A 25,486-nucleotide genomic window follows, 5' to 3' on the forward strand; every position below is an offset into this window, starting at 1 on the left:
TCCCTAAAAACCAAAGCCCAATCTACACACCCACCAATGGCTTCACTCTGGTCACTCTCCCAGCCCCCTAGACCTCAGAGGAGGATAGTGGGGATCAGAGTTGAAGTTTCTGCCCAGTCTGCTACCACACCACCACCTCTGGTCCTTCCAGCCCAAGCACACAGGACACAACTAACCAAAATGGATTCTAACACTTTATTAGGTAAGAGGTCACAAGCCACAGGACTTTAAAGTGCAAGAAATTCACTGGCAATAAAGCCACATGTACGCCAGCTCCCCACCAGTCCAAACCACCTCTCTGTGTCCATCTTACATGAGGTGGGGCAAAAGTGGGGAGGAGGGCTGGGACCCGTCATTAAAAGAAGAAGACAGCAGGGACCAGGAATGGCAGCTGGAGGAGCATGAGTATTTGTGGCCTCAACTTCACAAGGAGGGGCTGCCAGTGATGCCTGATGAGGGAAGGCTGGGGTCAACCTAGAACCAACGTTTTAAAGCATTCCTCACGGCCAGGCCCTTGTCTGCCTGTCTCTGGTTTTCCCAGAGAATTGATGAGTGATTCCGAGCCTACGGTTAGGCTTGAGGGTATCCCTGATACACATAGTAGACACAAGCCACCGGCAGCTGTCAATTTCAGAGCTGTGATGAGGGCATGGGGAGAAGCTACTGTCAGGAGCTGTGTGAGGTACATGTGCCTACCAGTGTGGTGAGGGGGTGTGTCTATGCACAAGCATGCAGTCCCATGCAAATTTCTAAGGGGCACTATGGCCAAAGGAGCCTGGCGTCTTTGGTGGGACAGACACTGGCCCGTGGGAGGAGCTCTGGCTAACACTCCCTAGGTCAGTCTCTACCTGCCCAGGTCCTTTCCACTCAGAGCCATGCCCCTGTTCCCAGCGCACCAGACCCAAGGCAGCCGGGCCGTCACAGCTTGCTTCTTGTGTCAGACCACCTCCACCTGCTTCTCTCGGGAGAAGAGAAAGAAATGGAAGGTCTTCCCCTCTCCTCTTCCTCTTTCAGAAGTGGGATTTGGGCAGGAACCCCAGAGACCTTGGCTCAAACTCCAATCTATAGACCTTCTAAAAGAAAGTTAAAGTGCTTTGTTCTGCATAAATCTCAGAGAAAGTCTGCCAGTCTGCCCTGCACTGTGACGCCCTCCTGAATGTGCAATGGCACTCCTCACCACCTTTGAACCCTGCCAAGCGCAGGTACCCCACACGGAGGAAAGCACACCAGCAACCTCTCCCTCCCTGGACTAGACCCCGCTACCCTGAAGAAAGAAGCAAAGCTGCTCCGTGGACCTAGCTCTGAGGAACGAAGGCCTGAGGACCACTGCAGCGTAGTGACCTGGTGTACTTACTCTCAGCCAGGCACAGCCCACACCCGCAGCCGAGGCTGGCTGCCACTGAGCCAGAACTTTGGAAGGAGCTGGGTCACTGGTGCCTGCTGCTGGAGTCTGAAAACGCCCTTCTCCCCCCATAGTCTACAGGACAGGTTTTTCCAAGCTTCCTGAGCCCACGTTCTGACTGGCTCTCCCTCTGTCCACAGGAGGGTGGCACTTAGCTCCTGCAGCCTTAAATTTCTGCTTCGATGTCACAGAGACTCATTTCCCTCTGAGCTCTGTAATGCCTGTCAGGCACCTGTAGGCTGCAGGGACCTGATTTCACTTAGCCAGCCTGACAGTCAGTGACACAGGACTCTTGACTGGGAAAACTAAAATGGCAGTGCTGTTGACTCCTGAGGCCCACGGTTTGGGAGCTGAGGAGAAACAACCCTCAATATCCACCCAGCCCATGGCTGCCTCCTCTGATCTGGGGGTGCAGCTTCTCCCAGGAGACCAGGTCTTCAGCACCTGTTTCCCTTCTCACTGAGGCAGTGTCTCCTTGGGATACAGCGGAGGTCTAGTTACACAGGAGTGGGTGGGCGTTCTCAGCATGGAAGACATTGCAGCAGCTGGAGCAGCAGCAGTGTGCCTGAAGCAAGACGGTGCTGCGACCACAGCACTGTCACGGGGCCCAGAGGGCTAGAGGACATCGGTCTCCCTCTCGATGCCCACATACTTGAGGGCATCAGCTTGGCTGTACCTATCCCAGAGCAAGGAGGAGGAACGCGGTTACTCTGATTGGTAAGATGGGGTCCCCTCCTGTTTCACTTCCTCCCAGTTCCTAGCAGCCATTTGTAATGTCCCTGGTTGAGACGAACAATGGCGACCACAGACCCTCTCCTCCACCCACTGTAGCTGCTGTAAATCCCAAAGCAATTCCCACAGCCACTTCTGCCTCATGCCCAGCCACCTCACCTATAGTCAAAGAAGAGCTCTTCGCCAGCCTGAATTGCTCTCTTGGCAAAGATCCCAATGCGGTGATCTCCATTCACCATGACCACTGCAAAGAGGAGAGGACAAAGCTGGACTAGCTTACTAGTCTTCTAGTCACATTGCAAGCCTGTGCTTAGGATTCTGAGCTGATTTTCTCCAAATTCCCAGTAGAATCAAATGGAAGGAGAATGCAATTATGATGGCACTTGTCTCTGCTTTTGAATCTGCTATTGGACCTGTGACCTTTAAATCACGATTGTGGGAAAGCATTTTTAATGCGGTAAGTGAAAAAAGCAAAGTATGAAAGTGAGAGGCCTAAAATGTCAGATATTAATGATGAGTACTCTTGAAAAACAAAAAAACGGGCAGCAGTGGCGCACGCCTTTAATCCTGGCACTCAGAAGGGAGAGGCAGCAGAGCTCTGAGTTTAAGGCCAGATAGTTCTAGGACAGCCAGAGATACACAGAACAACAACAAACAAAAAATTTAAAAAGTCGAATGATGGATAAAATCATAGTGCATGAGGTATTTAGCCCACCCCACTTCCTAGGCTACTGAAGGCTCACTCACCTTTGGCATAACAGTTGGGGTTCACTGAATGGTTTGCAAAGCGAATTTTGTTTCCTTTCCGGGTAGCATCCACTACAAAATCTACATGACATAAATCAAAGAAAATCATGAGTGTCCCAGGAAACTCTATACTTTTTTTCCTGGGGGGAACGGATGGATGGACAAGGTCTAGCTCTGTGGCCCAGGGCCTAGAACAGATGGCACAATCCTCATGCCTTAGCCTTCCCTAGTGCTATGATTACAGGTATGTGCCACTATGCCCCTTTTTGTTTGCTTGTTGGAAACAGGATCTCCACTTGCAGCTCAGGCTGGCCTCAAATCTGTGGTATTTCTCTTGTCCCAGGCTCTCAAGTGCTGGGATTACAGGTATGAACCATGTGCCTGGCTTCAATTCCACATTTCTCTAGCTCTAGTTTAAAATCAGTTAAGTGGTAACAGAAACAGTTTAGTCCGATGGGAATGTGAAGCCCAGAATAGTAACAGGAGATGGGAAAAGCACATGGCCCGCCTCCTCACACCCACCCGCTGAGTAGGGTAACTTCTCAAGAGGAAGTGCCCAGTGTTCCAATTCCAAACACAACTCAGAGATGAACAGGCCTATGGGGCTTTCAAGTTCAACCACAGCACTTTGCTTGAAGTAGCTATTGGAAAGATTCAGTCTGATTTGAACCTGGAATACAGCAGAAGCTGCTTAGTGTAAAGACTTGCATATTATCACCTTGGTATAAAAGGAAGGCCATGCCATACCATTGTTGAGGTTGAAGAGGAAGCTGGACATATATTTATCATAGACTTTCCCTCGCCGATCAGCCTCATCCTGAGAGATGAGCTGGAGGAGTAGACAAGGAACAAGAGGACGTCAGGCTGCCTGCTCAAGGTATATCTGTCTGAGCTGGGAGAAGCAGTGTAGGAAAGCAAGCTCAGGCTATACTAGTCCCGTCTCCACCCAGGAAGGCCAGGGTGAAGGCTGCGGATAGCCAGACACCAAAGCTTTGACAAACAGTGGTTTGCTTCAGGACTGCAAACAGTTCTGTGGGATCCCCTGAGAGGCCACATGAAAACTGGGCTGAGTTATTTAGAAATTAATTCACAGAAGTCTAACCCACAGAAAATCAGAGAGCTTCTTGTCAGTACCTTCCCAGTAAGAATGCGGGCTGAACCTGGAACACTCACCTCACCACAATATTCAGAAATGAATTCATTCTTCTGCACAGACTCCTTGATGAAGGTGCCCCATCCGGCCACATCAGAAGGGGCCAGCAGCAGGTGCTGGGGGAGAGGGAGGCAAGCCTTAGACGGCAGGGCGGGGGTGAGTGGGTGTGAGTGCTGCATGCACACGCACGTGTGTGATGGGGGCAGGTGGAAACAACTACCAACTGCCAGAGCTGAAACCAGCCGTCCCCACCATTCTGCTCTGGGGAGAGGGGGCAAGAGCCTGCAAACAGAGCCGTCCCCACCATTCTGCTCTGGGGAGAGGGGGCAAGAGCCTGCAAACAGAGCCGTCCCCACCATTCTGCTCTGGGGAGAGGGGGCAAGAACGGGAAGTGGTGCAGGAAACAGGACACTCTCCTCCTCTCCCTTGGGGACCTCCCGGGCTGAGTCTGGGCATTCACCACAATGTAGGAGGTAGAAGGGGCGACACCAGGGCTGGGGCTGGGGCCCATTGGTAAAGTGCTGGCCTCCCAGAAACAAAGTCTGAGACTCCAACCCAACACCAGAGAACAGAATGTAAGCATCCTTCAGGTAGGATCGAAAATTTGATTAGTCTGACCACTGACAAAGTTGTCAAGCACTTTCACATATAAACCCTCTGAGGATCCAAAGGAACAAGGACACCTGGGACCATGGACCCAAGAAAAGACCTCACCTTTTTGAGGCCACGCTGGATGCTGCAGTTTTTGCAAGATACCACCTTGCAGTCCCAGTGCTCTGAGGCCCCACACGTGAGGCACAAGTCAGGGTCACACTCCCGTACTGCCAGATAGCAAGGACACTGCTTGGTATTGCACTGAGTCTTACAGCGACAACCCGGAAAACGATTCTGGCCTGGGTGGGGAGATGGGGATGGTTAGGAAGCAGGCCCACACCAATGCAGGTCAGACTCCGGGACAGCAGAGAAGTTAAAAGTGACCCTTGGCAGAACAGACAGAAGGGTCCTTCCCTTGAACACCTGGCCTCCTTTAGACAATGAAGTACCTCCTTCAGGGCTCAGGAGATGGCTCTTACCATGCATGCAGGAGAAACTGAATCCATCCTATAGAACCCACATATAAAAGCCAGGCATGGCAACACCTCCGTGCTGGGAGGGTAGAGAGAGGGATTCCTGGAGCTCACTAGCCAGATAGCTTTACCCTAATAAGCAAGCCCTTAGTTCCAGTGAAAGATGCCATGTAAAAAACAAGGCTAAGAGGCTCCCCAAGGCTGACCTTGGCCCACACACGCACATACATGCACACACATGAGCACGCTTACACAGATATACAAACTATGAACTAATTCCCAACATTCAAGTCCAGCAGACAAAAAAGCAGGAGTGACTATTTAGTGTCACATGGAGATTCCCCAACAGGGTCCCCCTCTCATCTTTGTTGACAGAATTTGGAATCGAGGTGGAGAGAACCCCAGAGAAAATGAAATCAGTGCTTTTCACAGTAAATCCTCATCAAAACAAGTATCATTTTGAGAACCAAATGCATCCATTCTGTACCATCCTCCACCCATAGCCCTCCCCAGTATTAGTGCTTATGTGTTGTGGCTAAGATCACTATCTGTTTCTTGTTAGGTGACAATCACAGCACAGCCTGGGCACTGCCTTCTGCAAGCCCAGAGGCTGCCATCAATTGTACGACTCAAAGAGGAAAGGTGACATGGGATCAGAAATGAGAGCTACTTTTCTGCTGACCCCCAGACTCCTGTCTTTTACTAGATATGTATGTATGTATTACTTATGTGTATACACGCTTATTACTTATGTGTGTACAGGATCCATATCCACAGAGGCCAGAAGGCGGTGTTAGATCTCTCTGAGCTATATTACAGGAAGTTGTGAGGGTGCTAGAAACAGAACCCAGGTTTTCTGCTTTTAACCACTGCCATCTCTCCTGCCCCCTACATACTTACTTTTATTTTTTTATTTTTTTTTATTTTTTTATTTTTGGTTTTTCGAGACAGGGTTTCTCTGTGGCTTTGGAGGCTGTCCTGGAACTAGCTCTGTAGACCAGGCTGGTCTCGAACTCACAGAGATCCGCCTGCCTCTGCCTCCCAAGTGCTGGGATTAAAGGCGTGCACCACCAACGCCCGGCCCCTTACTTTTAATTTTAATTATGTGTGTGTATCTGTAGGTGACTATGTGCACCTGAGTGCAAGAGCCTTTGGGAGCCAAAAGGTGGCATCAGATCCCATGGAGCTAAAGCTGTATTTCCTTGTAAGCTGCCTGATATGGGTGCTGGAACAGTATGCACCTTTACCCATTCCAGCTCCTCCTACGAGATAGTCAAAGTCCTCAGCTAAGTATGGTGGTGCATGCCTTAATCCCAGCACTCAAGAGACAGAGGCAGGTAGATCTCTATGAATTGAAGGCCATCCAGGACTGCATAGTGAAACCCTGTCTCAAAACAAAACAAATTACAAAACAACAACAAAATAAACTCCAGCTAATATGTTGAAATGAAGGCTCTTTACGTAGCTCAATTAATATATGTGGGAAAAAAATGTTTTCTAAAGAACTCTAGCTGGAGTGAGTATAGACAGAGCCCTAGAACCACAACCCCTAGAACCACAACCATTCAGTCTTCAGCTATTAAACAAACATGAAGAATTCTCTATATGGGTCCAGTGTGGTGGCACATGCCCATAATTCCAGCAGCTGGGAGATAGGGGCAGGAGGATGAGGAGTTCAAGGTTAGGCCTGGGTTACCAAAACTCTCAAAATCCCCAAAGACTTCTCCGTGCATATTCTTTTTCTCTTCTTCAAACTTGTAAAGAATTCTATGTATTTAGTGGGTGTGTACAGGTGTAGGCACACCCTGCCATCCACATGTGTGGAGAAAACAGGAAGCAGTTCTCTGTCCGTCATGTGGTTCCAGGGATATAACCCCGGCTTCCAGGCAAGTTTCTTTACCTGCTGAATCACCTCACCACCTCTCTTTTGTCTCTTCTTTTTTCTCTTTCCCCCTCTCCCTTACCCTCTTTTCCAGTTCTCTCTTGTGAGGCAGGGTTTTCGTCTAGGTCCAAGTGATTCACCTGCCTTTCTCAAAATGCTAGGGTCATATAAGTATGTAACACTGTATCCAGTTAAACAAATTTGCAGGTGATAGGGGTTGTTGAAACATGATTTCATTAGTAGCACAGGTTGGCCTTGAACTCTGATCATCCTGCCTGAGACTCCTACCATGGAATTCCAGACCTAGTCAGTTACATACTACCACACTCAACCCATATAACCTTTTTTTTTTTCACTTTTATTTTTATTTATATGTATGTGTATGTCAAGTGTGTGGGATGCCCGAGGACAGAAGGGTCAGATATCTCCTGGAGCTGAAATTACAGGTGCTTGTGAGCTGCCCAACATGGATGCAGGGAACCAAACTCAGGTCTCTGGAAGAGCACAAAGTACTTCTAACCACTGAGCCATCTCTCCAGCCCTAACACTTTCTAAAAACAACACCCTAAAGAAAGAGGAGACTGTGGATGCACCATAGGAAAAACTCCCGGAAGGAGAAGATGGGAGAAGTATCCTGTCTAGTTCCTGTTTCCAGAATCCCCACCTGACTTTGACAGCTGGGAAAGGTGGTACATACCTGTGACCTGAGCTACCTAAGCTGTGGAGAAAGGAAAACTGCTTGAAAACACAGAGAGCGGGTAGGGGAGGGAGGTGGGGTGCTTTTATAAAGTAGAACAGGGGTTAGAGCAATGGTTTAGCAGCATGGGGAACTGGCTGTCTTCCAGAGGACCTGGGATTGATTCCCAGCATCCATATAGTGGCTCACAACTCTCTGTGACCCCAGTTCCAAGGGATCTGACTCCCTTGTCTGACCTCCTTGGACAGCAGGTATGCCCACAGTGTACACATACATGAAGACAAAACACTCATATACATAAAATAATAAAATATGTTTTAAAATTAAAAATAGACCAACCACCCCCACAACTTTTCAGGTGGCTCACACCTTCCTTCCCTGTAGGATGCCTGAAGCATAGCAAAGGGGATCAAAGGTCTGCAGGCAGCTATGGGACGGGAGGGAGCCTGGACACTCCAAGGCCAACCACTTTGGTAGATGGTGAAAGCAGGGTGCTCTTACAGTCTGGGCTGCACTGGCAGAACTTCTCACAGAAATTCTGGGTCATGATGCAGGGGCAGGTGCTGTCACAGGGACGGTCTGGGTGGTCACACGGTTGGTAGTTATACACCTGCGTAGAAGAGTTATCTAAAAGAGAGCAGAGAAGGACACCGCTATGACCAGGCTCCCTCGATGCCCAGCCCTCCAAAGGTTCAAGTCAAAGAAAATGTGTCCTAGTCATGACCTTGGACACATTTAGCACCTGATAAAGTGGCTGACCATCCCCCCACCCCCACACAAACACTGTGAGGTATCTGCTTTGTGGGTAGGGTATGGAGATGGCCTGCGATAACAAGGCAGCTACTCTAAACGCAGAGGTCTGGCACTGGCAAACAGCACAGTAGGAAACTTAGAGACCACAGGTCTTAAGTTTATCTCCTGAGAGGGCATCTCAGCTGTAGCCACTGGCTCAGCCCTTGAGATGCTGCAAACAAATCTGCAATCTGCAGAAGCAGCCAGGGTCAACAAGAGAGCTATAGGTGTGGCAGGGTGATAACCACAGGGTGAGGCTTCAGTCTGAGCTGTGTGGACAAGTGTGTGTGTGTGCGTGTGTGTATACGCACGCCTAGGATGGAGCCCATAACCTTGAACATGAACACACACTCTACTCTGACCTATCCCCACCTTTCCTCAACTGAACTCACCTTTCTTCAGCTGAATTTTCCTGCAGTGTGCAGCCCACAACCTAGGAGAAAAAGATAGACGGGATAGATAGGTCCGAGTCATGGTCCTCTGAGGATGCAGACAAATGACAGTGTGCCCTGCTCTGAGGGACAGTTTGACAACTGTGAGGTACCCTTCCAAAGTTCCTTAGGAGGAGGCACCCATCTTGGTACGCAGAATCGGAGGCCCGTCTAACAAAGCAAAACTCACAAGGTTGTCTCTTATCACACTACTGCTCCTTCCTTTTCCTGCCTTCTCCTCTTTGCCAGACAGAGCTCTAAGGTGGGAAAGTCTTTCAGTGAGGAAACTGACAAGAAAGAGAGACAGGACTTCCTCTGAACTTAAAGCCACCTCCTTTCCCTGACTAGTAATACACCTCAGGGAACCTGGCTGTCAGAGTGATGGTTTATTTTTCAGACAGGGTTTCACCATGTAGCCCTGCCTGGCTTGATACTATGTAGAACAGGCTGGCCCTGAACTCACAGAGGCTCACCTAGCTCTGCCTCTCGAGTACTGGGATTAACCATGTCTAGCTACTAATTTTCTTCAATACACACTGTTATGTGATTCTGAAAACAACACATATAAATATATAGATAAAGAAAAGGAACAAACTCCTGAGAGGTGGTAAGGGGTGAAGAGGGTCGCCATCTAAGAAGGGGAAACAATCTTAGTGTAGAGTTAGAAACTCAAAAGGGAAACCAGACAGCTAGCACAAGCGTCCTCAGTGGGGGCAACAGGGAGTACTGAGGACAGTGGCTCTCATCTGAGTGGCCCAGTGACATGGGCTGGCTCTGCCCAGTGCAGTGAGTGGCCAAGACCCTGCGAGGAGGTCAGACCCCAGACAACAGAGTTCTCTGTCGTCCTTGCCTGTGCTTCCTTTTCTTCTTCTGTGAAGGGTTCATGAGCTCATCTGTGGGCAGCTTCAGGATAAGTGACTCCTTTACTGCAAACTGAAAGACCTGGAAGAGAAGCCGACAGGACCGTCACACTCAGGGCCAGGGGACCAGGCAAGTGACTGGGCAGGCGCTAGGCTTGTGAAGGATCTGGGATTTGCATCTTTTCAGTCAGAGAGAAACAGGGTGTGGCTGGGGTGGGGTGGGGGTGTCACTGGCTCTGAAGGTTTCCTGAGGCCGGGGAAGCAGAACTCTGCACACAGTACTGCTGCCCACCACGACTGCTTTCATCTACCGTTCTTCAAGCAGGGAGCTGCTCAAGGCGCTCTGCCTCTCTTAGGAAGGGAACTGCGGGTGCTGCGTGAGGCCGGATGAGAAGGGTGTCACCGGGCTAAGCACTAGCTCCCTCTGTTGGCAGAAAGGTAGCAGACCTTGGCTGTCCATTAGGGAAGACTTCCACAAGCTTCTTCCTTTATGGCATTAGTTTTCTGTCTCCTCTCCCTCTCTTCCCTATTTATTCCCTCTTTGACTAGGGACACTTCTGATATCCTGTAAAAACCACAACAGTACCAGGAAAAGATGCCTTAAAAAAAAACCACATACAATTCTACAGACTTGTAGGTTAAAGAACCTGTGCCGTGGGGTGGCAAGATGGCTGGGCAGGAGAAGCACTTGCCAAGCAACCCTGATGACCCGGGTTCAGTCCACAGATCCTACTGTGTAAGGACTGGAACCAACTCCCAAAGGTTGTTCTCTGCCCTCCACAGAACTGTTATGGCATGTGCACACTCACACACTATACACCACACACAAACACACACACTAGTAATAATAAACTTGAAAAAAAAAAAAACCCATGTCACAAGGAAGCAGATACAGATTCCAAAATGGAAGTGCACGTCCTTCTGCTCATAGCTCCTTCACCAGCCACACGGAAGAGTGTGCAACAGGCTCTCAGCCCCTCCTGAAACGTTAGGCCTAGTAATGCTCAAGAATGTGCTCCTAGCAAAAGACCAGAGACCTGCAGAATTCAGGGAGCTGTGTGATCAGGGATCTGCCGCGGTCCCCTTCTTGCTGACAGAGTGGCTCAGACACCTGTTCTCAACTCTGGTCTGTATTCTTCTTTCTTTTGAAGAATTTTATTACATTTTCATTCATTCAAGGTACATACATGCTTGTGTTTGTATAGGCACGTATGTACTGCAGTGTCAATGTGAAGTAGCTGGAAAACTACTTTCAACAGTTGGTTCTCTTCTAATGTGTGGGTCCTGGGGATCAAACTTGGGTCAGCATGTGCCTTTACCTGCAGAGCCGTCTTAGCGGTCTGCAGTCTTTTCTCGCCTCTGGAGCATCAGTAGCTGTTGTCAAACTGCATTTCCAGGGATGGTATGAGCGAGAAGGTTGAGGTCTGTACCAGGTATGGGGTGGCGGTTAGAAAAACCTAGGGCTCGGTGTGGTTGCTCACACCTTTAATCCCAGCACTTGGGAGGCAGAAGGAAGTAGAGCTCGGAGTCCAATGCCAGCCTAGTCTACATAGTGACCCCTAGGCCAGTCAAACCTGTCTCAAAAAATAAAAAATATGCACCCACATACATTCTCTCCCCCTTCCTCTGACACACACACTCAACACACACTCTAGATACACAGCAAGGAAAAGAGCAGGCGATTTGTGATCCAGGCCTCTCCATGATCTAGAGGAGATATTTACAAGACACTGAACTCAAGAAAGTTTCTGTGTGGACAATTCCGCTAAGATAGTAGAGAAAATGAGCAATGAACAGAGGGCCCACATTCATGCTGCTGCTCTCAGCAAGTACCTGTTTGCATGTCTTTGTTCCCAAAAGCCTGGCTATTGAGCAGAAGTTGTTGAAGTAGGTGCCATGGAAGACTCGGAAAAGAGATTCTTCAGCTCCAGTCCACTCCACAGGCTCTGACGGGGCTTCCACAACACAGAGCTGAGGTGGGGCTGGGCTGGTTTTCTGCTTCGTGGGGGTCTGGCAGCGAGAGTTAGCCTCTGAACAAGGGAGAAAACACAAGTGTGGAACGCAGCTGTTGCCCCTTGTCAGAGCACATCCTGTGATTGAAGGGGGGAACAGGTAGGGGTGGGAACAGCTGCTCCACCCCCCCCCGGCACACCTGTAAATCCAGCCAGTCGGCAGGGTCAGAACAAATGTGCCACTAGCTTGGCCTACTCACACAATGCACACTTGTGCATGCTCTCTGTGTGTGTGTGTAAGAGAGGGAGAGAGAGAGAAAGCGGAAGGGAGGAAGAGAGGGAGAGAAAGCGGGAGAGAGAGAGGGAGAGAGAGAGAGAGACTGACTTTCACAGCTTCCAGGTAAAGTGGGGGAAAGAAATTAAGTTTTTGGTTTTTTTTTTCTTTTCTTTTTTTGTTTTTTCAAGACAGAGTTCTTCTGTGTAGTTCTAGCTGTCCTTAAACTCACTCTGTAGACCAGGCTGGACTCAAACTCAGAGATCCACCTGCCTCTGCCTCCTGAGTGCTGGGATTAAAGGGGTGTGCCACCACGGCCCAGCAAGAATAAACAGTTTTTAAAAGGTATCCATATTATGAGCTGGGCATTGACCCTTGTCATCTTCTGTTTACCTGAAGAACTGGAGGCCCAGTCATTGCCAGTGTCCCTGTCACTGTCTCCTTCTTTAGTCTCAGCCATAGCAGAGGCAGATGTATTGGAACAGGAAGCGCTGACCACATGGTGCCTTCGCCGACGGCGCCCGGAGCACTTGGACCGAGGGTTATGGAGCATGGCATACTCCTTTGCCCCTTCCTGTGGTGAACACATTACAGGTAGGAGACAGGGTCTCCAGGATGATGCCACCATCACAAAGCTTTGTGTATAATGATACTTTGGTTTTATCTGTACCATCTAAGTGTGACCATATTATGACAGTGGTTAAACATCCGCAAGACATGGAAACATCCATTTTCACAAAAGAGGTACCATATAATCTTAAATGATAGAATCTTCACATCTTCAGCTTTCAATATATGAAATTCATTCTTGTGTTAGCAATCTGGGATTTAAGAACATCTCCTGGGGGCTGGAGAGATGGCTCAGAGGTTAAGAGCACTGACTGCTCTTCCAAAGGTCCTGAGTTCAATTCCCAGCAACCACATGGTGGCTCACAACCATCTATAATGAGACCTGGTGCCCTCTTCGGGCCTGCAGACATACATGCAGGCAGAATACTGTATGTTAAATAAATAAATAAATCTAAAAAAAAAAATATCTCCTGCAGAGGAAACCAGGGTCAGAGCAGAGGAAACCTGCTTAAACCTGTTCCATGGTCTAGAGTAGATACATGAATCAGGGCTCCTTTCCCTAGGCCACTGCTCTTCACATATGACCACAAAGCCTCTGTTTCAGTAATACATGTGTAATCTCTGGATTAGAACATTATCACATTTAATTTAGAAGCTTCTCCCAAGTCTACATATGAGACTTTGAAGAAGACATAAACTATAACCCAGCCTGGTCACACTGATTCCTAAGAATCATACCCGTTTCTGAAGAGTAGTACACTAATTCAATAGCACACACCCCATCATGCGCAATACACAGCTCCGGTTGCTTATACTCTGTGTCCTTTTCTTCCTCATTCTCCAGTGCTGGAAATGAAGCCCAGGCTTTGCACACGTAGACAAGTGCTCTACCACTGAGCTACATCCAAGCCCTATAAATAATTAGCCCAATCCTACAGAGCTAACTTCTGAGAAACCTGTGATAAAAGATAATGTAACTGATGCTATGAGATAAGAACAACTGAGTTCAGAATATGGATCATCTCACAAGACTGCACTTCCCAAAAGAAGTAACAAGGGCTGGACACCATCTCTAGGGAGGCAGAGACAGGCAGATTTCTAGGAGCTTGAGGCCAGTATGGTTTGCAGAATGAGTTCCCAGCCAGCAAGGAAAACATAGTGAGACCTTGTCTCAAAACAAACACCAAAAGGAGAAATAAATGAGGGAATTATTTGAGGTAAAAATAGCAAAATATCTAATAGCCAGATATGGTTTCTGACCTGACGATATGCATCTGAAAATGAAATCTAAGCAGACAGACTAGGGATGTTGCCACTGGAAGAAATGCATGAATCAAGTATGATGCCTTGGATTTAATCCCCAAACTCACCACAAATATTTGGATAAAGAGACAAAGATATTTCAAATCTGGGAAGGCCTCTTCCTTTTTTGTTTGTTTGTTTTTTTGGTTTTTCGAGACAGGGTTTCTCTGTAACTTCGGAACCTGTCCTGGGACTCCCTTGGTAGACCAGGCTGGACTCGAACTCACAGAGATCCACTTGCCTCTGCCTCCCGTGTGCTGGGATTAAAGGTGTGCACCACCAATGCCCAGCTAACTTCTTTCACCTCTGGGAGATGTCACGAACGTTAACAGGTAATGCATGAAAGGGGACGGAATGAGACTTGACACACAGGAGGGAGGGACTTCATGCACAAGTAGGAGAAAGTTGATTTATTCTTTCTTTTTTGCTATAACCACACAGCCCACTTCAGATGAGCAACAAGTAACATTTGCTGCATGTCCCTTCTGTTACCCTGCTAAAAATGTCTCCAAAGGCACTTGGCTTCACACTGTAGTTTTAACCAGCAATGGCAGAAACCGTATCAAGGTAGTGTATCTTTTGTCTATTATGTGGAGAGCTGAACTCCTCTGGGAGTTGCTCTGGACTAGTGCTTCTACCCCTGCCCCCCCCTCTAAGGTTACCTCCCCTTCCTCTGCCTGGCATCTGAAGTCTAAAGACAAGTCACACCTTAAGCAATTAACAATTTCACTGTAGATTCACAGAACCCAGATAACACCAGCAAGCATGTAAAATTACTGTTGAGTTTTGTACTTCACCTCACATAAATCATGTGGATGGCGGAGGTTTAAAAGCAGCATGTCGCCAGGCGGTGGTGGCACACCCCTTTAATCCCAGCACTTGGGAGGCAGAAGCAGGCGGATCTCTGTGAGTTCGAGGCCAGGCTCGACCGACAGCCTCCAAAACAATACAGAGAAACCCTGTCTCGTAAAAACCAAAAAAAAAAAAAAAGCAGCACGTCTGGGCAGGTGGCTCAGTGGGTAAAAGTGCTTGCTCCACAAGCCTGTTGACCTGAGTCCATCCCAAGGGTTCACATGGTCGGAGACAACCAACTCCTCAAGGTTTTCTTCTGATCCCCACACATGTACTATGGCACACCTCACCCCACACTCAAATGACTGAAATGTGTCTGCCTACAGAACTATAGAAACTAGCCTCAGAAGATCAAGACCCACTGAGACCTGCCAGTCAGTGAGGAAGAACACATGCCCCAGGTGACCAAGATCTCACTCTGCACACCCAGCCCTGCCTCCTGTCCATGCTTCTCACCCATACGAGCCCTCTGTGATTCTGAGTGTCCAGACACGGGACGTGAGGCAGCAACCCCACCTCTACCTTCTGAGAATGCCGGCCGTTGGGCTTAGTGGGTCATTAAAAGAAAAACCATGGCTTTTACATTTATTTCTCAGATACTGTCTGAAATCAGACTCATCCTTGAAATCATTTTAAAATCAGAACTAATACTCCTAATAACAACAACAATGGGAGCCTACTCAGGGTTTCAGAGTACTGGATTATACACACGCCAATGATGCCTTGGTTACCCCTTCAGCAAAGTATTACACACTTTACCACGTCAAAACCTTCTGTTCCCCAATCCTCCATCTTTGCCCCGTTTAGCAGTTAGCAGCCAGAACGAATGAAGGGCTGACAGTAAAGAATTGAACGGCAGACCGTTTCCAGTGTCCTTAGCAGTTCCTTTTACTTCCCTTTCCCTTTTCATCTGCAGTTACTTCACTTTCCTCTGTCCAACATTTTAAATCCTAAAGATTAAGATGCTAACTGCTAAATAATCTTTCTTTGACCTTGACAGAATCCAGAATATCTGTGACAGATAACATCATTACTGTTTAGCGTGTGCATCATCTCACAGAAACTGTGTGGATTACTCCAAAGGTTAGAAGTAATATAACTGAGATGTGCCAGTCGAGAGAAATAAGGAGGACACTCCCTGAATGACAAAGATCCTAGTTAACATGACCTTCCTGCCTGTTCCTTCTTTCCCTCCCTGTAAGCCCTTTGGGTCCCTGAGTTTCCTGAGACTTTTTTTTTTAAATAAGGTTTTTCCAGGACAGTATTTCTCTGTGTAGCCCTGGCTGTCCTGGAACTCAAGAGATCTACCTGCCTCTGCTTCCAGAGTACTGGGATTAAAGGCGTGTATCACCACCACCTGGAGATGGGGTCTTCAGGGACGCCCCCTCTCCATATCCTCAAGATGCCAGTCAGCTGTTTGAGCATACTGATCTGCTTCCCAATTTCTTATGTTCTAAGCATTGGCTCCTGTGTGACGAGCAAGCAGGTGTGTCCATACTACAATGGATCTATTTCCCTGAGACACACAGGACAACCACAAAAGGCCTTAAGATTCCTGCAGTGCTGTGGACTGACTCACTTAGCTTGTGTTCCCAAACACAGAAAGTTCAAGGGCCATTTCCTGCTCAACTTTAAACAGAGTTAACAATGTCAGAACAGCTTAAGAACCTACCAGCAAAAGGAAGCAGTCTGTGCCACATGGTTCTGGTTCAATCTTGATCTCTTTGTTCTTGCGTTTATATACATTAGGAGTGGCATGGAAAGCTGGAAAACAAAAGGCTGTATTGTTTCCAAGGCTCTATCCATTTGAAAAAGAGGGAGCAGGAAAACCGAGTTAGGGCTCGACGGCAGGTGTGGAATTTCATATAGAAGGTGACCGGCAAGGGACACAATCCTTTCAAAGCCAGAAGGCACCAAGGGACAATCATGGTGCTGAATTAGGTTGTACCTATCCGTGTAAGCCAGATCACACTGTCACTGAACAAGTAAAGACAGAACTGGCGCTCTGTAAAGCCCTCACCAGACCAGGAGCTGAGAACTCCAAACAATAAAGCAGAACACAGGGAAGGAGTTGGGGTGTGGTGGGAGGAGGAGAACCCTCAAACAGAGTAGGCACACTCACGGTGTAGGAAGCAGTCGTATTTAAAGCAGCGCCGGCAAAAAAGGGTATGGAAAGAGTGCAGAGACTGCTCCCGCTGCACCGACTTGGCATTGGGGCCATCGATGTTGGGTGTGCACTGAGGGGGAAGGGCATTGGGGTCTGACATCTCTGTTAGCTCTCGGTACCTGCAAGAAAAGAGAGAATTCCTCTCCAGGAAACTGTCTCCATTGTAGCAAGGGGGATTGCCATCCAGGCCTGGCTGCCAAGGGAGGAAAGGTGATTTTTACAGGCTTGGTGGGTCAGGAGCTGGTATAAACAACTATTGGACACACTACTGTAATTCTGCAGAGCTGGGCATAAGTTTCAAATTCAGGAGGCGGCGGCTTGGGAAGTACAGTTCTAGCCTACGTACCCAGAAGGACAGAGTAAGTTTTCTGTGTAGATGTCCTCAAAAGCCACTACGGAATGATCCCAAAGGACATTGAGAGGTAAGTAAGTCAGTCAGTCAGAAGTGCAGGCAAACCATGGCTCACTTACCATCAGCAGGGCTTTTTTGTTTTTGTTTTTTGAGGCAGGGTTTCTCTGTGTAGCTTTGGAGCCTGTCCTGGCACTCGCTCTGTAGACCAGGCTGGTCTCGAACTCACAGAGATATCTGCCTGCCTCTGCCTCCCAAGTGCTGGGATTAAAGGCGTGTGCCGCCACTGCCCGGCAACAGGACTTTTTACTAACCAAAAAAACCAAGCTTGAATAAGAATTTATCTATCAACCCTGGGTACAGCCTGAATGGAAGGAACAGTTCTCCCTACCTCTCCTTCATGTCATCGGGCACACCATTCTCAGGGAACATCGAAGCGATGGCGCTGAAGATCATGTCGTTTGGAAACTGCTTCTTGGAGCTCTTTTTGTTGCCTGAATTGGAAAACAACAGTGAACGCCTGAGCGCAGACAGAGGAGCTGTTTCATTTTTTCTCTCTGTCACAGCACAACGATTAGAGCTGCTGTGCTCAAGGAAACATCAGCTATACTGATAATGAAGCCTATGGTCCCTGTTAGAATCAAGGAGGAAGAGGAGATTCATGAAGAGCTGAAGACAGATGAATCCTCCATAGCATCGGTGCTGAAGAACGAGGCTGACACTGCAGCTCTGCCACAGGAAGAGAGAGACACTATCCCTCCCCATACACTTAAATACATAGTGTAACTCAGCAGCTCCTTCTTTTTTCCATTTCTGTGCATGTGTGGGCACACGTGCACCTGAGGTGAGGTCCTGAGGTTAACGTCTGAACCGTCTTCCTCTATTGCTCCTCCGTCTCATTCACTGGCCCCGAGTTTGCCGAATGACTCCAGCTTCCCCAGTCAGTTTGTCCTGGGGATCCCGTCTGCACCTTCCAAGGCTGGGACTACAGACAGGCTACCATACCCATCCTGCATTTACATGGGATCTGGGGATCTGGACTCCAGTTCTCAGGCTTACAGAGCAAGAACTTTAACCACTGAGCTATCTCCACAGCCCACTAATATTGAATTAAATACCAGTGACATGGAAAATGTTCATAAAATTTAATTAAGAAGATAAAAGTTTATATCACGCACCCACACAATCTCAATTTTGCATGAGCTGATTTATATATGTACAATTTAAAATCTACAAGCAATTGAAAATCTGATTATTCCTATGTAGCAAGATTGTAGTGTAATTGTATTTTCTCCTTTATACCTTCCCAGATTTTCCAAACACATTAGAATTAGAAACTAATAGCAGTGATTATTCTAGGAGCTTTTCTACTTTCTTCTTCATCTAGTTCATAGCCAGCTGAAGCTATCAGTGTTAACGACTATATTCCCTTATAAGTGGACCAATGAGAAGCATGAATGGTTTTTAAAGGACACTATGCCGTAAGTTTTTCCTTCTTCCCTGTCCCTGTCAATTTCAACACTCTGGGGAAGCAGGGCTACGCACCTTCCATAGCATGGCGTTTCCGCTTTCTTGTTACCGGCAGGTCGTCTTTGCTGTCATCTTGCTTCCCGTCGGAGGTGTCATTGTGCCCTTCCTCTTCGTCATCTGAGTACTGATTGAGGGCATCCACCAGCTCCAGGAAAACAGCATCACTGATCAGAACAGACCCAGGAATCATCTCTGAAACACAAGGGTAAAGGTGAGCTCACTTCACACTCTTCATCTTCCCAGGTAGGTCCTTTTTCCCTTAAGACAGGGTCTTGTCAGGTGTGGTGGTGGCACACGTCTTTAATATTAGCACTTGGGAGGCAGAGGCAGGTAGGTCTCTACCAGTTTGAGGCCAGCCGGGTCTATCTAGTGAGTTCTAGGACAGCCAGGGCTACATATTGAAATCCCGGGGGGTTGGAGAGATGGCTCAGTGGTTAAGAGACCCTATCTCAAAAAACCCCCAAAAACCTAAACAGGGTCTCCTGTATCCCAAGCTAGCTTGAGTGCTGGAACTCCAGGTGTGTATTACCATGTCTGGTTTTATGCAGTACAAAGTCTATCAACTCAGCCCAATCCCCAGCATTTAGGTAGGCTTTCTTATGCCCACTCTTGAGGTCTAGGGATGTAATATACCACTTGATTAGTGCTAACAACTGCAACAGTTAGCTGGCTAAGTAGAAAACCCAGTTAGAGGCTTTATTTTTATTAGAATACTTCACACCTGTGGTATTTATGGTTCAAAAATCTCAACAGCAAGCTGGGCACACACCTTTAATCCCAACATTCAGGAGGCAGAGGCAGGCAGATCTCTAAGTGAGTTCAGAACAGCCAGCACTGTTAAACAGAGAAACCCTGTGTCCAGATAACAACAAAAGGTGTACCAACAATCCCAAGCAAAGCAGAGAAAGAATAGCCAGGTAAAACTCACTGGGCTTTCTGCTAATGTATCAATAGTGACTTCTCCTAATCAAGACAGCACTTTTTCCTAAAATCATACTGCATGGTTATATTGCAACGTGAAAGAATGTCTTTGAACACTAGAGGGTGCTGTGATGTATAATATATTTGAATGTTAGCAAAATAGCACACACAAACTGCCAAAAGTAGGTACAATTCATGGGGAGTCCCTCCTCTTCATACATCCTTCTTTAGTAGTGAAGACTGAACTCAGGACTGTGGAAGAGCTAGGCATGCCTCGACCACTGAGCTATATACCAGGTTTTTTTGTTTTTGTTTTTTCTGATTTGAGAGAAGGTCTCACAGGGTTGCCCAGTCTGGCATTGAACATCCTCTACAGCCTTAGGCAGGCTTCGAATATGTAATCCTCCTGCCCCATTCTCCTGAGTAGCTGAGATTACAAGGGTGTGCCACCATGCCCAGCTCCTCTTCCTACTTTTGATTCACTGATAACCTTTTCTAGAATTAAAGCTAAGAGCTGGCAAGATGGCTCTTGGGTAAAGGCTGCCAAGGCTGATGACCTGAGTTCAATCTCTAGCGCCAACACGCTGGAAGGGGAGAGTCTACTCTTTGACCTCCACACCCATACTGTGGCATGTGTGGACTGCACCCCCAAAATAAATGTTTTAAAACAATTTTAAAAATAATTGTTACAGCTGGGTGGTGGCGGCGCGTGCCTTCAATCCCAGCACTCAGGCGGCAGAGACAGCAGGATCTCTGTGAGTTCGAGGCCAGCCTGGTCTACAAAACTACACAGAGAAACCCTACCTTGAAAAACCAAAAGGAATTGTTACAACATGGGGCTGGAGAAATCACTCAGAAGAGTTAAGAGGGTGGAGTGTCCCAGGACTCAGGGCTCTGCACCCAGAGTTGCTGCAGGTCATCAGTAACTTAAGTTCCAAGGGATTCACTGCCCTCTTCTGGCCTCCTTGGGCACTGCATGCATGTGGTACACAGACACTGCCGAAGCAAAATCATATATAGAACAAAATGAAATCTCAAAAGGATTTTTAAAAATTACAACTAAGGGGCTGGAGAGATGGCTCAGAGGTTAAGAGCACTGATTGCTCTTCCAGAGGTCCTGAGTTCAATTCCCAGCACCTACATGGTGGCTCTCAACCATCTACAATTCAATCTGCGCCCTCTTCCGGCATGTAGGCAGAAAACACTGTATATGTAATAATAAATTTTTTTTTTTGTTTTTCGAGACAGGGTTTCTCTGTGGCTTTGGAGGCCGTCCTGGAACTCACTCTGTAGACCAGGCTGGCCTCCAACTCACAGAGATCTACCTGCCTCTGCCTCCCGAGTGCTGGGATTAAAGGCGTGCGTCACCACCGCATAATAAATAAATAAATCTTTAAAAAAATTACAACTGCCGGGCGTTGGTGGCGCACGCCTTTAATCCCAGCACTCAGGAGGCAGAGGCAGGCGGATCTCTGTGAGTTCGAGGCCAGGCTGGACCGACAGCCTCCAAAACAGAGAAACCCTGTCTCGTAAAACCAAAAAAAAAAAAAAAAAATTACAAAGTTCAAACGCTTTGCATTTATAAAATAAGGATATTTAAGTCAATTTCTGAGAAATCCAAAGGATACCTGGATGAAAGCAGTATGAAGAAATGCTCACAGAGAAAGGGAAAGGAAAAGCAGAATGGCCTCTGATGGGACTTATGGGAAATGTCAAAGATTAAAGTCACTTGTTCAATAAACACACTCCTAGCCGACTACTAGGTAATTATTTTCTTGACCCAGCTCCTTCTGCAATTTACCTGGGACTTTAAATATAAAATTGTAATCCCAAATCACATCCTCACACTGGAATGTTCTTGTGCGTGCCCCCACAGGGCCGTGAGCGAAGGCAGCAGCACGCTAGATGCCTTCCTTCCCCCAGCAAGCCCAGCATACTACCTTCTTCACCATGAACTTTGCCATCGTAGTTATTGATCAGCTCCTCGATGAAGGTTTCGTCTTCTTCCTTCACCTCATCACCCATGTAGGGGATATTGCACAAAACCGTCTCGTCTTCCACCTGCAGAAAACCAGGCAGATTCATGCCGCAAGTTACCCTGTCTCTCCTCTTTCCGACACAATGGAACATTTGCTGGGCTGTTCTTTCATTTGGCTTCCTAGTCTGAAAAAAAACCTCTGTGGACACAGACTTTCCATGCATTTTAAAGACTAGTCATTTGCTTTGCCAACAAAACCTCAAGCAAAAGGAACAATAGTACTCTTGGGGGGAGGGACGGGACAGTTTAATCAATATTAAGGAATAATTCTAAAGAATAAAGAAGAGAAGGGTGTTCGGCTGAGAACACAGACACATACCAAAAAGCTAAGCACACACCTTATCACTAAGTTACACCCCAGGGCCAACCCAGTCATTCATAAATCCCCAAGGATCAAGTAAAATCACTTGCATGTTTTATCTGAGAGATGACTCCCTCTTGTAGAGCTGAATCCTAGTAGGAGGCAGGATAAAGGACTTCATGAAGGCACTGTTACCCAGAGCAACTTCAGCAGACACAAGCACCTTGCCATTAGAGGATTCCAAAAGACTTGCTCCATCAGCAGAGTTGGCAGCTTGCTTAAGCCTTGAGTGTCTGATTCTGATTCAGCCATATTTAACTGGGACTAATTATTACAAAGTTGGGTCAAAGTAGTATGAAAATTGGGAGTCTTGTCCTAACTTGTTAATTACAGAAAGCAGCAATCAGAATTATATATTAAAGAGCACCAAAATCTAACAGGATGGGGCAACTTTCAGAGTGTGTGTGTGTATTGTACGAGTTCATGCATGCATGTAGGGCACATATATGTAGAGGTAAAGGACAACTTGCGAGAGTCAGTTTTGACTTCTACCATGTGGGTCCTGGAGATGCAGCTCAGGTTATCAGGCAAGTGGCAGGTGCTTGTGTCTCCTGAGGCTCTCAGTGGCCTGTAATGTATATAATTTTAGAGCAAGTTACAATAATCTTCTGCTCTGGATGTCCAAGCTTTGTGGAATGCCCTGACAATCTTTAGAAGTTCACACAGATTAGCATAAAATGACAACACAGTTTTAACAACTGCCATAATGGTTTCAATACATACCATGAAGTTCTGCTGGAGAGGGGACCAGGAATACATGATGGGAACCAATGCAACAGTGTTCAGAGACCTCATCAGCATATTCTGGCTGGCAAACCCTGGGAAAAGGCTCTCTATGGTACACTGAAAGAACAGCAGTGACACAGAGAATGAAAGTAAGCACACAACTCAAGAGAGATCAGCTACGATGGCTCCATGCCTACAACCCCAGCACTCAGGGGGCTGAGGCAGAAGAACTGCTGTGTGTTTGAGGCTAGCTAGGTTACAGAGAAAATCAATAAAAACAAAACTATAAGAGACACACTAGCAGGGCATTGGTGGCGCACACCTTTAATCCCAGTACTTGGGAGGCAGAGGCAGGCAGCTCTCTGAGTTTGAGGCCAGCCTGGTCTACAGAGAGAGTTCTACAACATCCAGGGCTGTTCCACAGAGAAATCCTGTCTTGAAGAGAGGGAGAAAAGAAAAAAAAGAGGCAAAGCATTTTATATGAAGGGAGTTGTGATGAACTCGCATTTTGACTGTGAAGCAGACTTTTTTGTGCTATGTTGTTTACTCAAGGAATAGGAAAGAAGAAATAAGCCTGAAAGCAATCATATTTATGGTTCATTTCTGATTCTTTTATAATGTATCTGCACTCTTTGGGGGACTCTTGTTTTGAGTTGGTGAATCTTGATTACAAATCAGTTACGCAGAGAGAACCTGTCTCGAAAAACTAAAGGAGGGAGGAGACTGTAGCTTCCTTCCAAAAAGATCTCAATGTTTTCTTTTTTCCCTAAGAGCCAAGATTACAGGTGTGTGTGCTGCCTCAGTTTTGTGCAGAGATCTTGGGGTCAAACCCAGGGTTTCATACTCATTGGGTAAACATTCGACTGACTGAGCCACATCCTCATCTCTGTGTTCTTTTAAATCTCTTTAGATTTATTTTGAATTGTGTATGTCAGTGTGTGTCTGCATATGGGTGCAAGTGAGTGTAGGTGCCTGCAGAGGTTAGAAGTATCATATCCCTGGAGCTAGGGTTACAGCGGTTGGGAGTCACCAACGTGGATTCCGGGAACCGAACTCAAGTCCTCTGCATGAGCAGCATGTGCTCTTAACCACTGAGACACGTCTCTAAATTCTTCTAAGATGGTCAAGGGTATTAGCACCAGGCCCTGAAACCATTGAGCTGTGGAAAGCAGGAGTTGTCTCCTATTCATACCTGTGTTCCCCAGAGTTGAGCATGATGCTTGTCTTACTCAACAGAGGCTCATTTCAACCAAAATGTAGGTCTCCTAAAGATCCCTCAAGTCTTAGGGCTTGAGATCAGGGACGATTCCTAAAAGATCTAAACTGGATACAGCTGCAGAGGTGATGGGGCCTTCACATGGGGAAGCAAATGGTATATAAATTAGAGTTGTATCTATTTAAGGAATGATCACTGGTCTTTTCTTTCTTTCTTTTTTTTTTTTTTTTTTTTTTTTTTTGGTTTTTCAAGACAGGGTTTCTCTGTATTGAGGCTGTCCTGGAATTTGCTCTGTAGACCAGTCTGACCTGGAACTCACAGAGATTCGCCTGCCTCTGCTTCCCCAGTGCTGGGATTAAAGGCATGCGCCACCAACACCCAGCTGATCACTGGTCTTTTTACACTATCAGCTTTTTGTACTTAAAAATATTATTAGGCAGTCAAGATGGTTCATTAGGTTAAGATGCTGGCCACCAAATTGGTGACCTAAGTCTAACTGCTGGGACCCACATGTGGAAGAAGAGCATTTACCTTTATGCATGAGTACAAGCACGTAAGCGTGTGTGTGTGTGTGTGTGTGTGTGTGTGTGTGTGTGTGTGCGTGCACACACACATATGTAAGCAAAATAAATATGTGCACTAAAAAATTAACAGTAAACCGGGCATTGGTGTCACACGCCTGCTCTGGTCAGCAGGGCACAACAAAGCCAAGCCCATGGGAGCCTGGAACGATGGGACAAGAGGCACAAAGAACAGACAGGAAGACAGAGCTTCCAATCAAGCTGCGAGATTTTATTTTTTTCAGGCCCATTATATGGGGGGGACACGACTAGGTAGGGTGGAGTAATCAAAGGAGAGGGGTCGTTGCCCAGTAACCAGGCCACTGAAGAGGGTCAGCTAACTGGTGTTGGCAAGGTTAAAGGGTCGCAGAGGGAGGAGTTAAGTGATCTAATTGTGGAATGTTTCCTTTTTGCCATAGGTTATCTCTGTGAGCCCAAGTTCTATTCCTTAGGAAGCTGGGGAGGGCATGGACTATTCTTTAAAAAGACTGGCAATATTTACAAAAGGTTCTAAATAACAATGATCACTACCAACACATGCCTTTAATCTTAGCACTCGGGAGGCAGAGGCAGGTGGATCTCTGTGAGTTCAAGGCTAGCCTGGTCTATAGAGTGAGTTTCAGGACAGGCTCCAAAACTACACAGAGAAACTGTCTTGAAAAACCACAAAAGGGGGTGGAGAGATGGCTCAGAGGTTAAGAGCACTGACTGCTCTTCTAAAGGTCCTGAGTTCAATTCCCAGCAACCACATGGTGGCTCACAACCATCTACAATTCAATCTGGTGCCCTCTTCTGGCGTGTAGACAGAATACTGTATATGTAATAAATAAATAAATCTTAAAAAAAAAGAAAAAGAGAAACCACAAAAATAAAAAATAAAAAAGATGGGCTCTCAAGGAGCCAGG

General features: G+C 47.1%; 1 protein-coding gene across 5 annotated transcripts in view; it reads right to left on the reverse strand.

Annotated features, from left to right (window-relative positions):
- Nucleotides 1–181: 181 nt before the first annotated feature.
- The window catches only part of Ezh1 (enhancer of zeste 1 polycomb repressive complex 2 subunit), a 35,733-nt gene continuing 10,428 nt past the window's right edge, over nucleotides 182–25,486 (reverse strand). For 4 of the 5 annotated variants that reach the window (XM_040749735.1, XM_040749734.1, XM_040749733.1 and 1 more), the window contains exons 5-22: nucleotides 22,803–22,922; nucleotides 22,130–22,171; nucleotides 21,621–21,741; nucleotides 18,775–18,951; nucleotides 17,621–17,723; nucleotides 16,836–16,999; nucleotides 16,386–16,477; nucleotides 12,383–12,563; nucleotides 11,597–11,793; nucleotides 9,754–9,845; nucleotides 8,865–8,905; nucleotides 8,182–8,307; nucleotides 4,749–4,927; nucleotides 4,055–4,150; nucleotides 3,629–3,710; nucleotides 2,882–2,962; nucleotides 2,294–2,378; nucleotides 182–2,078 (exon numbers count right to left, since the gene is read on the reverse strand). In XM_040749735.1, coding sequence (XP_040605669.1) covers nucleotides 2,018–2,078; nucleotides 2,294–2,378; nucleotides 2,882–2,962; nucleotides 3,629–3,710; nucleotides 4,055–4,150; nucleotides 4,749–4,927; nucleotides 8,182–8,307; nucleotides 8,865–8,905; nucleotides 9,754–9,845; nucleotides 11,597–11,793; nucleotides 12,383–12,563; nucleotides 16,386–16,477; nucleotides 16,836–16,999; nucleotides 17,621–17,723; nucleotides 18,775–18,951; nucleotides 21,621–21,741; nucleotides 22,130–22,171; nucleotides 22,803–22,922 — 2,040 coding nt within the window. In that variant the 3' untranslated portion in view covers nucleotides 182–2,017. The remainder of the gene's footprint in view (nucleotides 2,079–2,293; nucleotides 2,379–2,881; nucleotides 2,963–3,628; nucleotides 3,711–4,054; nucleotides 4,151–4,748; nucleotides 4,928–8,181; nucleotides 8,308–8,864; nucleotides 8,906–9,753; nucleotides 9,846–11,596; nucleotides 11,794–12,382; nucleotides 12,564–16,385; nucleotides 16,478–16,835; nucleotides 17,000–17,620; nucleotides 17,724–18,774; nucleotides 18,952–21,620; nucleotides 21,742–22,129; nucleotides 22,172–22,802; nucleotides 22,923–25,486) is intronic. The other variant, XM_040749736.1, reaches the window with a different exon arrangement.

The sequence above is a fragment of the Mesocricetus auratus genome, unplaced genomic scaffold, assembly GCF_017639785.1.
Source record: "Mesocricetus auratus isolate SY011 unplaced genomic scaffold, BCM_Maur_2.0 Super-Scaffold_100007, whole genome shotgun sequence".
NCBI classification, from domain to species: Eukaryota; Metazoa; Chordata; class Mammalia; order Rodentia; family Cricetidae; genus Mesocricetus; species Mesocricetus auratus.